Source organism: Equus quagga, unplaced genomic scaffold (assembly GCF_021613505.1).
Source record: "Equus quagga isolate Etosha38 unplaced genomic scaffold, UCLA_HA_Equagga_1.0 252_RagTag, whole genome shotgun sequence".
NCBI classification, from domain to species: domain Eukaryota; kingdom Metazoa; phylum Chordata; class Mammalia; order Perissodactyla; family Equidae; genus Equus; species Equus quagga.
The window spans coordinates 1,921,683-1,934,625 of record NW_025799860.1 but is presented as its reverse complement, the minus strand read 5'-3'; the positions used below and the strand labels follow the sequence as shown (position 1 = coordinate 1,934,625).

The window sequence follows — 12,943 nt, the reverse complement described above, 5'->3', positions numbered from 1 at the left end:
CTTTTCAAATAAGAACATTTTACAGGTCCTTAGGGCTATAATACCATTCTCTTAAAACTATCAGGCCCTTTTACACTTATCTCTGTCTATCACCAGCAAAAAAATACATTAAATATTTTTTTAAAGCCATAATTATTCAACTGCGCAGTTCACAAGATTGTTTGTGAACTGTTTCTTATGCCGTTGCTGTTATTCCTTTGTGATGACCACTAAAGTATGACTGAAGCTGAAAGGACCAAAGAATAGGCTAGACAAAGGCAAACCATGGAGACAAAAATCTGTCCTCAGTTAAACCCAGCTGTACTTTCAGTGTATTTTTCCAATTTCAGTAAAGCCTCCACAAGCACGCAGCTTTTATGTTCTCATTTTCTGTATTATTTTCATATTGCTGCTGTAACAAATCACCACAAACTTGGTGACTTAAAACAACACAGATTTATTCTCTTATAGTTCTATAGGTCAGAAATCTGACACAAGTCTCACCAGGCTAAAATCAACTTGTCAGCAAGGCTAAGGCTGTGTTCTTTTTGGAGGCGCTAAGGAAGAATCCATTCTTTGCTTTTCCCAGTTTCTAGAGGCTACCCTCATTCCTTGGTTTGTGGCCACCTTCTTCCATCTTGAAAGCCAGCAACAGTGGGCCAAGTTCTTCTTACATCACATCGCTCTGACAGTGACTCTCTTCTGCCTCTGTCTTCCACTTTTAAGAACTCTTGTGATTACATTGGGTCCACCCAGATAATCCAGGATAAATCTCCCTATATTAAAGTCAGTTGATTAGAAACCCTAATTCCATCTGCTCCCTTGATTCCTTCTTGCTACAATAACCTATATTCACAGGTTTTTAGGATGTGGATATCTTTAGGAGGTAGAGATGTTCATTATCCTGCGTACCAAACCTTCTTTTAAAACCTCTGCTCAGGAAGGATCTCATGAATTTACACGTGGGCATAAATGTCTGCTAAAGCTAACGTCTGTGTCATTTCCAGGGCTATTTATTTTATGATAAGGAATAACAATCAAGGGAATAAATATCTAATGATAGTTTCAGGAACCAGTCATTAGAAGGTATTAAAGAACAGATATATAAAGAGGTAGAGAGACGCATCCAACAAATCACAACATTAAGATCAATTATCTTGCCTAGAGCATAAAAACTGATCATGCTCATATACCTTTTAAAGACCAGTTTCATAAAATACTCTTTAAAAAGTTAAACTGAACCTACAAGATATCAAAACAGATATAGATGAACTATCAAAATTGAGCGTTTGACATGAATGTGAAAATTCTATTTTCTAAAGCTTGATTTGAAAATAAGTTAATCATGTATTAATTTTATCTCATTCTGATAGGGTCAACCTATACTAGTTGTATATGTATAGTATAAACGGACATCTTGCATAATAGTTTTCAATGCCATTGCTTCAGTATTAACTTTAATTTAAAAAAAGGAAATATTTATAGGTGAAAATTTCTTTGTATGTTATTCTTCAGTAGCTAAGAAGCATGGCGAGTAATTCATATCCTTGAAAACTGCAAAAAGTTTAATTTTTAACAATTACAATTTTTAAAAAATCTATTAAAAAAATGAAGTATGAGAACATTATGAAATCTTCTTAAGATGCCCAGTTCACATTAGGCCTAAGATACACAGATAGCTTCTCATCTTTTGCCATTCTCAACCCTCTGCTGCTATACTCCAGGCTTACCCAACTACCTGCAGATTTCAAATTCTTAATCTAAACATCATCACCTTTACAAATGCTCTTCTTCTGCCTTGAATATCTTTTATCTAACTTCACCTGGCTTATTCTCACTTGTCTTTCAGGCTTCAGGTGAGGTATCACCACTTCTGGAAACATTTTCCTGACTTAAACTGTCTGAAAAAGGGGCACCTCCTATGAGTTTGGATCAAGCCCTGTAGTGCCCTCTCTGGCAGCATTTATCAATAGTGTTACCATTTATTCCCTTATTTGTCCCCCTACTAATCTCAAAGCTTACTGAGGCAGGGATCATATTTTATCCTGGGTATCCCAGTACCTGGCTCAAAGTAAATGTTTAAAAATAATGTTTGCTTAATAAAAGAAAACACATATACCTTTAATACATCTAATTTCCAAATAATTCTCATAAATTTGGTTGTTGGCTTTCTAATCTTTAAGAAAGATTAAATGAAAAAAATGAAAATGATATGGCAGATTGACATGACACAGAGTCCTTCTTCCCCCAAAACACATCAAAATACCTGATAAAATACAACAATGTTTTTCAAATACATAGCTGAATTTGAAGGAATAAAAAGGAGATTCCTGGGTGACAGAAATAAAGAGGAAACTGAAAGCCAGAAGCAAGCATGCAAGGTGACTCTGAAGAAACCCAGAGGATTATAAACTTTGGATACAAACTCTAACAGCTAGGGACTACGGATTGGGATTTTACAGGATAAGCCTTTAGTTGCTAAAAGCCTGTTAGTAGGACTCACAGAGATGTCTGAAAAACTAACGATGCTTTGATAGACTAGACAGACTGAGAAAGATAGAAGAAAAGTTTGTTTATGTCTGAGAATACCACGTGTTTTAGTCTAGCAGTGATAATGTGAATTACACAACTCTGAGAGTGATACAGTATACCCAGCCCAGGGCAGGTGGTCTCTGGCATGTATCCAGACTAGGCTGTGTGCAAGAATACCCCAGCCTCATAATAAATATAAATAAGGTGAGGTCTGGAAACTATGCTTCCAGAAGCATAATATCTCTCAGATATTATCATTCACAACTGTGCCCTTGTTTATGAGGCCCTGGGAGTAGGAAGCTGCATATCTTTTTGCTGATGTCACCAATCTCCCAACAAAGTAACCTAAACACACCAGCTTCTTTCTGTATCCTTTAGATTTATTCAAGCATTGTCTGTGCATGGACTTTCCACCAATTAAATCAATAGCCCCTCAGGAATATGGGTGTACATGAGGCAAAAAGCTGGAACTGAGACTTCTGCTTAAAGCCTGGAACCTAGAAGGGACCACCACCTCAATAAAATGAGAACTCCTGGCCCAGATGGTTTCAATGGCAAATTCTACCAAACACTTAAAGAAGACAACACCAATTTTACACACTCTCCTCCAGAAAATAGAAGAGAACAAAATATTTCCCAACTCACATTATGAGGCCAGCATTTCTCTGATACCCAAACCAAAGCATTAGAAAACTACAGACCAATATCCCTTAAGAAAATAGACAATGAAGTCCTCAACAAAATAATACATTTCAAATCCAGCAATACATATACCCACAAATACAAATTACACCACAAAGAAGTAGGGTTTATCTTGGGAATGCAAAGTTAGTTAGATATCCAAAAATCAATGTAATCACCATATTAAAAATCTACAGAAGAAACAAGTGACCATATTAATTTAAGTAGAAAAAGCATTTGACAAAATTCAACATCCACTCATGATAAAAACTCTTAGCAAACTAGGAATAGAAAGGAACTTTCTCGACGTAATAAAAAGCATCTATGAAAAACCTATAGCTGACATCATACTTAACGGTAAAAGACTAAAATGCTTTCCCTCTGAGATCAATAACAAGGCAAAGATGTCCACTTTCACTACTCCTATTTTTTTTTTTAAAGATTGGCACCTGCGCTAACATCTGTTGCCAATCTTTTTTCTTCTTCTTCTTTTTCCCAAAGCTCCCCCCCCCCCACCCCAGGTACATAGTTGTATATTCTAGTTGAGTGCCTCTGGTTGTGCTATATGGGACACTGCCTCAACATGACCTGATGAGCAGTGCCATGTCCGCGCCCAGGATCCGAACCCGTGAAACCCTGGGCCAGCGAAGCGGAGCGTGCAAATTTAACCAGTTGTCCATGGGGTCGGCCCCCACCACTCCTACTCAATATTTTACTGGAAGCCCTAGCCAGTTTCAAAAGGAAAGAAAAAAAAGACACAGAGATTGGAAATGAAGAAATAAAACTATCCCTATTCACAGACAACATGATTATTTACATATAAAACTCAAATGACACTACAAAACCCTCCTAGAAACTAATAATTGATTTAGTAAGGTTATGGGATATAAGGTCAATGCACAAAAATCAGTCACATTCCTACACACTAGCAACAAAGATCTGGAAATGAAAATTTTAAAAATACTAAACTACAATAAAAAAAGCAATAATTAGATATAAATCTACCAAAACATACACAGGATCTGCATGCTGAAAACTACAAGACACTAATGAAAGAAATCAAAGAAGACCTAAATAATTGGAGAGACCAACCATGATGATGAAATGGAAGACTCAACATAGTAAAGATACCAATCCTCCTCCAAACTGATCTAGAGATTTAAGGCAATCAAATTTCAGCAGGACATTTTGCAGATCTAGACAAGCCAGTTCTAAAATGTAAATAGAAAAGCAAAGCAGCCAGAATAACCAAAACAACTTTTGAAAGGAAGAATAAAGTTGGAGAAATCACACTACCTAATTTAAAGACGACTTACAAAGCTAGAGTAACTAAGAGCATCCAGACATATACTCACACAAATGATGATTTTTAACAGAGTCGCAAAAGTAAAGCAATGGAGAAAGGGAACTCTTATAACAAAAGGTGTTAGAACTCAACATCCGTATGCAAAAGCAGAACCCTGACCTAAACTTCTATCTTACACAAAAATTAACTTAAATGAATAATAGCTCTAAATATAAAATGTAAAATTTTTAGAATAAAACACAGAATTAGCCACGTGAGGAAAGTTAACATCACTAGTGATCAAATAACACTGATAACAATCTTCTGATATGACTTGATGAAAAAGGCACTTCACCTCTATGGCATTCTTCCCAAAAGCCCATAATCCAAGTACAATCATAAGAAAACCAGAGACAAACCCAAATTGAGGGAGATTCTATGAAATACCTGACTAGTACTCCTCAAAACTTTCAAGGTGATGAAAAATAAGAAAAGACTGAGAAACTTTCACACATCAGTGACTATGGAAACTAAGAAGACATGATGACTAAATGCAATGTGCTATCCTAGCTGGGATCCAGGAATAGAAAATGGATATTAGTGGAAAAACTAGTTAAATAAAGTTTAGCTAATACTAATGTACCAATGTTAGTTTCTCAGTTTTGACACAGGTACCATGGTAACCTAAGCTGTTCACAATAGGGGAAGCTGGGTGAAGAGTCTAACAGGACAGTCTGTACTATCTTTGCAACTTTTCCTGTAAATCTAAAATAAACCAAAAATTTTTTAGTTTTTCTGTAAACATAAAATAAATCAAAAAAATTTTTAAGTTTATTTTAAAAAATAGGAGAAAGCTCCATGACCTGCTGGTACAGAGTTCCTAGACACAGCAACAAAAGCATGATTCATAAAGTAAAAAATTGATGAAATGGGATTGATCAAATTTAAAAACTTTTATTCTAGAAAAGGAAATGCTAAGAGAATGAAAAGATAAGCTACTGTCTGGGAGAAAATATGTGTATTCAGAATATACAAAGAACTCTCAAAACTCAACAGTAAGAAAACAAACAACTCAATTAAAAAGTGGGCAAAAGACTTGAACAGTCTATCAGTGTATATACATGGCAAATAAACACATGAAAGATGTTCAAAATTCAAATTAAAACTACGATGAGAGGGGCCAGCCCAGTGGTGTAGTGGTTAAGTTCACGTGTTCCACTTTGACAGCCCACGGTTTGCTGGTGTGGACCTGCACACCACTCATCCAGCCATGCTGTGGCAGCAACCCACATCCTCTCCAAAATAGCAGAAGATTGGCACAGATGTTAGTTCAGTGACAATCTTCCTCACTAAAAAAACAAATCAAAAAAACCAAACCAGGATGGGAAACACAATACACCTATTAGAATGGCTACTATAAAAATACTGACACCAAGTGCTGGGGAGCATGTAGAGCACTGGAAGTCTCCTACAGTGCTGGTGGGAATGCAAAATGGTAGTCACTCTGGAAATCAGTTTAGCCATTTCTCATAAAATTAAATATACAGTTACTATATGACTTAGCAATCTCACCCTAGATATTTCAGTGAACTGAAAAGGTATTTTCACACAAAAACCTCTACACAAATATTTATAGCAGCTTTATTCAAATGCCTAAACCTAGAAACAATCCTAATATCCTTTAATAGGTGAATGAGTAAACAAACTGTGGTATATCCTTACAACAGAATACTACTTAGCAATAAAAAGTAACTAACTGTTGATAAAGAATTACTTCAACAGATCTCAAAAGCATTATGTTGAGTGAAATAAGCCAGTCTCAATGGTTACCATATGATTCCATCTCTATGACATTCTTTTTTTTTAATTGGGGTAACATTGGTTCATAACATTATATAAATTTCAGGTGTACATCATCTTTCGACTTCTGTGTAAACTATATCAAGTTCACCACCCAGACTAATTAGCATCTACCACCATACACAGTGCCTTTTTACTCCTTTCGCCCTTACCCCTCAGTAACCACCAATCTAATTTATATGTGTGTGTTTGTTGTTGTTTTCATCTTCCACATATTAGAGAAGTCATGTTTCTCCATTTTGCTAAGCGAAATTAAGTCATCCATGTTGTTGCAACATCTTTTTTTGTTGTTCATCTTTTTTTTAATGGCTGAGTAGTATTCCATTGTATATATAGACCACATCTTCTTTACCCATTCATCCATTGTTGGGCACACTTAGGTTGTTGCCAAGTCTTGGTTATTGTACATTATGCTGCAATGAACACAGGGGTTGCAAATATTTTTTTGAATTAGTGTTTTCATGTTCTTTGGATAAATACCCAGAAATGGAACAGCTGGATCATATGATAGTTCTAGTCCTAATTTTTTGAGCAATCTCCATACTGTTTTCCATAGTGGCTGAACCAGTTTACATTCCCACCCGCAGTGTATAAGGGTTCCTTTTTCTCCACAACCTTTCCAACATTTATTTGGGTTTTTTTTTGAGGAAGATTAGCCCTGAGCTAACATCTGCTGCCAATCCTCCTCTTTTTTCTGAGGAAGACTGGCCCTGAGCTAACATCTGTGCACATCTTCCTCTACTTTACATACGGGACGCCTGCCACAGCATGGCTTGCCAAGTGGTGCCATGTCTGTACCCAGGATCTGAACCGGCAAACCCCAGGCCGCCGAAGCAGAAGGTGCGAACTTAACCGCTGCGCCATCAGGCCGGCCCCTCTTGTCTTTTTAATAATAGCCATTCTGACGGGCGTGAGGTGATATCTCACTGTAGGGATTTCCCTGATAGTAAGTGATGTTGAACATCTTTTCATGTGCCTGTGGGCCGTCTGTATCTTCTTTGGAAAAATGTCTGTTCAGATCCTTTCCCCATTTTTTAATTAGGTTGTTTGTCTTTTGTTTATGACTTTTTTTTGTGTGAGGAAGACTGTCCCTGAGCTAACATCTGTGCCCATCTTCCTCTACTTTATATGTGGGATGCCTGCCACAGCATGGCTTGATAAGTGGTGTGTAGGTGTGTGCCTGGGATCCAAACCGGTGAACCCCGGGCTGCTGAAGAGGAACGTGCGAACTTAACTGCTACATCACAGGGCGGGCCCCATAATCTTTTAAATGTGATGTGGCTCTTATATTAATGTATCACATATATAATATAAACATAAGCGAGTTTTGATGTTATCACATAACTAAGATCAACATTTTATTTCAATTCAATTTCCAACAACACGTACTAAGTTTTCTATGATTTTTAAGTGTTCTATGCTGGTCATCAGAACGATAGTTAGGCACTACCCTAGATTATGACACCTACTGTGCAGAAAAGAGTTAACAGCAGGCCTATGACTGCTATCCTTAGAAAGCCCTGCTTGCAAGGCTGACCTATGGATGGCATCTGGGAACCTGGATCTGGGGAGAGTTCTCACTACCACCCTAACTAAACTGTTTGTACAAACAAGGTGGTTTATACTGAACATCTACTTTCTTTCTGGGAGTCTGAAATTTTGTTATATACCAGTCAGAAGGTGCCAGCCCCCAACTAAAAACCCTCTGACAGCTGAGCCTCTAACAAGCTTCCCTGGTAGACAATGTATGATGTTGTCACAACTTGTTGCTGAGGGAATTAAGCAGGTCTTGTGTGACTCAACAAGCAAAGGACTCAAACACTTGCACTTCCTCCAAACTTTGCCTCAGACACCTTTTTCCTTTGTTGACTTTGCTTTGCATGCTGTCACTACAATAAATCATAGCAGTAAGTTCGACTATAACTGAGTCCTGTGTGTCCTCTGAGCAAACCATCGAACCTGAGGTCAGCCTTGGGGCCTCCCTGACACACAAACTAAAAATTACCTGACTAAAATGTATACCTACCATCTTACCAGGCAATGTGCTCTTGGAGGAAAGTCATTATTCATACACAGCAAATCTTGCATAGCTTGTGGAATAACATCTATAAAAACATTTGATAATGAAAAAGTTAGTATGTTCATTCTAAGGCAGAATTTTATAATACGATTTATAGAAATCATATTATATAGCATATCTTGCTAGTCCATGTAGCTTTGCACTTGCTTAAAGATTCATATTTAGGGCTAACTGTAAGATTTGTGGGCAGGGGGATGTCTCTCTCTCTCAATAACTTTTCTTCAAAAAAAGCCAGGCTATTAAAAAAAAAAATCATTCCCATGTTTATAATATTTTCCTTTCTTCTATGTCATGACTCAAACAATTCCTCATTCTTATCAGAAAGCCTTGTTTTATTTGTTCTTCTTGGCCTGTGCCCTTGTCTCTATTTCAAAATTCTACTTAGAAGTCTGTCAACTCTGCAACACCTTCCATGGCTAGCCTTTGCTCGTCCCTGGCCATCTTAAATGTTCTTGTAAAACCACTAACCAGCTTCCCACTTATAACTCATATATCTTTAAGCACTTGCATTCATATCCATAATAAGATACTAACATCAATGATGACCATTCATAAATGCATGATAAATTTAAAGCATGAAGAATAATACTTGTTTATAAAAATACTTCCTTCTGCTGTATAGCTATAATTGCTTAGCAGATTTGTATTTGGTTAATTTGCAAAAAGAATAAATAGGACACTAATGACTTGATGCTCTACTTAACTAAAACATTAAGCAACTCCAATGAAACAAAAGATCAGTGCTCAAATCTTCTGACCTCTCACAATGATTTTAAATGTGTATCTCTAAATCAAGTGAGCTGATGGTTTGCTTGTATCTTGTAACTTCTACCATTACTTTCAGCTTCAATCACAACCAAATTAAAACTGCACAATATATACACACACAGAACAAAATGCCTTAACTATCTTAAATCCATTCATCTTCTCTCATACCACAGTCCCTATCACCTGTTCATTCCAGAAACACTGATTCTAAGCCTCCTTATTACAACAGCTTTTCCTTTATGTATGATCTTTCTTCACATTAACAGCACTTAATATTTCTCTACCTTGAACAGTCTCCTTTATTAATCAACAGAATGTTGGACCCAGAAACCTTTGGGCCATTATCAGACTTCCCAACAGCTGCATATATTTCACTCTTCCCCTTACTCCTAAAGTACACATATTCATATTCCAGTATCTTATTTTGCTGTTTAATTGTCTTACCTATGCGTATACATGGTCAATAGTATCTGTCCTAGTTTATGAAATCTGAATGTAGATGCTACCTAATTGTTTTGCTTGCAAGAAGAATATATATAATAGAAAAAGTAATATAATTTTATTCCTATACAAGAAAAGGCACAAATATTTCAGGCCTACACTTACAAATAGTAATGTTTTGACCAGAAAAACTTTTTAAAAAATTTTTTATTGAAGTATAACTGACATATAACATTATATTACATATAACATATATATCAGGTGTACGAAATAATGATTTGATAATAATATACACTGTGAAATGATCACCACAAAAGTGTAGTTAACATCTAATATCATATGGCTACAAAAAAATTTTTTTTCTTGTGAGGAGAACTTGTAAGATGTACTCTCTTAGTAACTTTCAAATACGCAATACAGTATTATCAACTATTAAGTCACCATGCTGTATATTACGTCCACATGACTTATTTATAACTGGAAGCTTGTACCTTCTGACCCCCTTCACCCATTTTTCCACCCCTCCCCCCTCCCCCAGCAACCACCAATCTTCTCTGTATCTACAAGCTTGGTTGTTTTGTTTGTTTTAGATGTCACATATAATTGAGATCATACAGTATTTGTCTTTCTTTGTCTGACTTACTTCACTTAGCATAATGCCCTCAAGTGACCAGAAAACCTTTAACACACATTCTGCATATTTATTTTCTTAGTAACAAAGAAGGGTATTTGACCAACAGCTTCAAAATTCGTTATTTGTTCAATACCTTTGCTCACTCACTGTTATACACTAGTACACCTCAGGACAAAGATTTTGGATGATTTGACCTATAAACAACCATAAGCATCATTTACAGAGATTTTGGATGATGTGACCTATTAACAACTGTAAGCACCATTTACTAAGGAGTACCACGGGCCAGGTACTAAGACAGGTGCTCATGTACAGTATCTCATTAAATCTTCCCATTAACACTCTGGGTACTACTTCACTTTACAAAGGAGATAATTCAGGTTTAGAAAGGTCAAGTAATTAGTAATCAGAAAAACCAGAATTTTAATCCACTTTATATGTCTCCAAAGTATGGGGTATATCCAAAACACTACAGTGACTAATCAATAAATAACATTTTTTTTAATCCTTCAAAACCCAACTTAGTTGCTTAATTTTCCATAACACCATCTCGGATCTCTCCCAATTAAAAGTATCTTTTCTCCTCTGAATTCCAGTAGAATTGCGTGCTTTGGGATGGCACTTATTCCCTGCTGTCTCCAATTACTATTACTTACTTACAGATTTTAACTCTCCCACTCTAGTAGGAAAAGAAATGTACATTTCTTTCAAGTTTGGGTTCAATTGAGCTTAGCAGAGCACCCAGCACACTAGGCACTCAATATTTGCTGATTTAATTAATTCTAAGATGAATGATTCTTCCTCTGAAAAGATCATACTCCAGATGGGGTGAAACAACTTTGCATATGTAAAACATCTCCAGAGGACACTACTTAATTAAGGAAACTAAATCCATAATTCAAAATTATAATCAGTCATACAAGTCAAGAGTTTAAAAACACATAGTAAAAACTTACCTTCTAATACTTCATCCTTTCCTTCTTTATCAGTGGATTCTTGTACAAGATAATGGTGAGTGACTGAGAACTTGAAATCAGCAAAGGAAATTTCATCTGATTTCTCTTCCCATGTGCCAGAAGTAAATACACCCTGTATTTAACAATAAAATGGAAAAACACCCACCTTAAAGTATTCAACAGTTACCATTATATGTTTATTAACCACAGAAATCTTTTTCCTCTTTTCCTGCCCATTAATCTAAAAGTCTCATCCTATAGCCATTCTCCACATAATGAAAGAAAAAGGAAAAATACATAAGTGAATAAAACCAAGAGGAAGTTATTTTATAAATGATTTGTCACATTGTTCCTTTAGAAAAGAAAATTCCCCTAGAATATTAACTATCAAGTGACTTACAAAATTATAATTTTTGTGACGAGTCTCTGTAGAAAATAATGAATATACAGTAAATCCCATGCCTCTTCACATGCAAAAGACAAAAACAAAAAAATCCTTTCTACTAAGCAGAATCTCTATAACTAACTTTTAACTGAAAATGATTAAATGTTATAAATTTTAAAAAATACATGGCAATGAAATATACTTTTATTTAAAAAATCTCAAATGTAATATCATGATGTGGCACACAGCATTACTGGATATCAGAAATTGCTTCATAAAAAAGCAATTTGTAGGATCAATTTAAGCAACATGACATCTGTAGCACTTATTTGCTTATCAGGTTTTTGCAAGCTTCTTTATCAAGCTTTGGCATTCAAATATTTTCATTCAAGCTGCAACTTCTTGATTGGAAATCTTTTTTTTGGTGAGGAAGATTGGCCCTGAGCTAAAATCTGTTGCCAATCTTCCTCTTTTTGCTTGAGGAAGATTGTGTCTGAGCTAACATCCATGCCAATCTTCCTCTACTTTGTGTGTGGGATGCCGCCACAGCACGGCTTGGTGAGCGGTTTGTAGGTTCATACCCAGGATCCCAACCTGCAAACCCCAGGCCACCAAAGCGGAGCTCACAAACCTAACCACTACGTCACCAGGCTGGCCCCTGGAAAACATTTTAATTAAAAGTTCCAAAGAGCATCTTTACCTGTACAACAAAACCACAAAAAAGGATTTTGCCCACGGGGCCTCTAATCTCCCACAGCTATCCTTTCCACTGGAGAGGTATATAGTCATTACAACATAGCATCATTATGAGGCAAGAAACACCAACCCAGCAACGCGCCAAGCACAGATAATCTCAAACTATACAGAAAATATGTAAGCAATGATTCTGTGAGTTACTGAGGTTCTAAAAAGTGTTTTTCATGACCATACCTAACATGTAATACCCAAATGTTTTACCCTTGTTCTTGGCAAGGTATTTACAATTCTGAATTGAGTTAAATCATATTTTAAACGTCCTTAGGATATCCTATTATGTAAATACATCAAATAGCAATCTTTTTATTAGGAGACTAATCACCAGGTATGATACATATCCGAAACTATGATTTTTTTATATGTTGGGTTTCTTTAAAGTGAGGTTAACCTGTGTTAAATTAAAACATACATGGCCCATATCAAAAGTTTCTAACTGTGATAATATAATGATACATATAAGAGCTCAGTTTGCTAGGAGAAATGCCCACTATACAGCAGCTAAGGCTAAAACTAAGGAAGGAGGAAAAGTCCAGAAAAAGAGAGAAGTCCCCTTTTTTCAAGCTTGCAGAAAAGCTGAAATAATCTT

The 12,943-nt window shown here is 36.1% G+C and overlaps 1 protein-coding gene across 3 annotated transcripts in view; it reads right to left on the bottom strand.

Annotated features, from left to right (window-relative positions):
* Positions 1-12,943, bottom strand: part of LOC124233821 (rab3 GTPase-activating protein catalytic subunit) — a 126,300-nt gene that overhangs the window by 65,164 nt on the left and 48,193 nt on the right. For 2 of the 3 annotated variants that reach the window (XM_046651054.1, XM_046651055.1), the window contains exons 4-5: positions 11,217-11,349; positions 8,364-8,442 (exon numbers count right to left, since the gene is read on the bottom strand). In XM_046651054.1, the coding sequence (XP_046507010.1) occupies positions 8,364-8,442; positions 11,217-11,349 (212 nt within the window). Of the gene's footprint in view, positions 1-8,363; positions 8,443-11,216; positions 11,350-12,943 lie in introns of those variants that run through there. The other variant, XM_046651056.1, reaches the window with a different exon arrangement.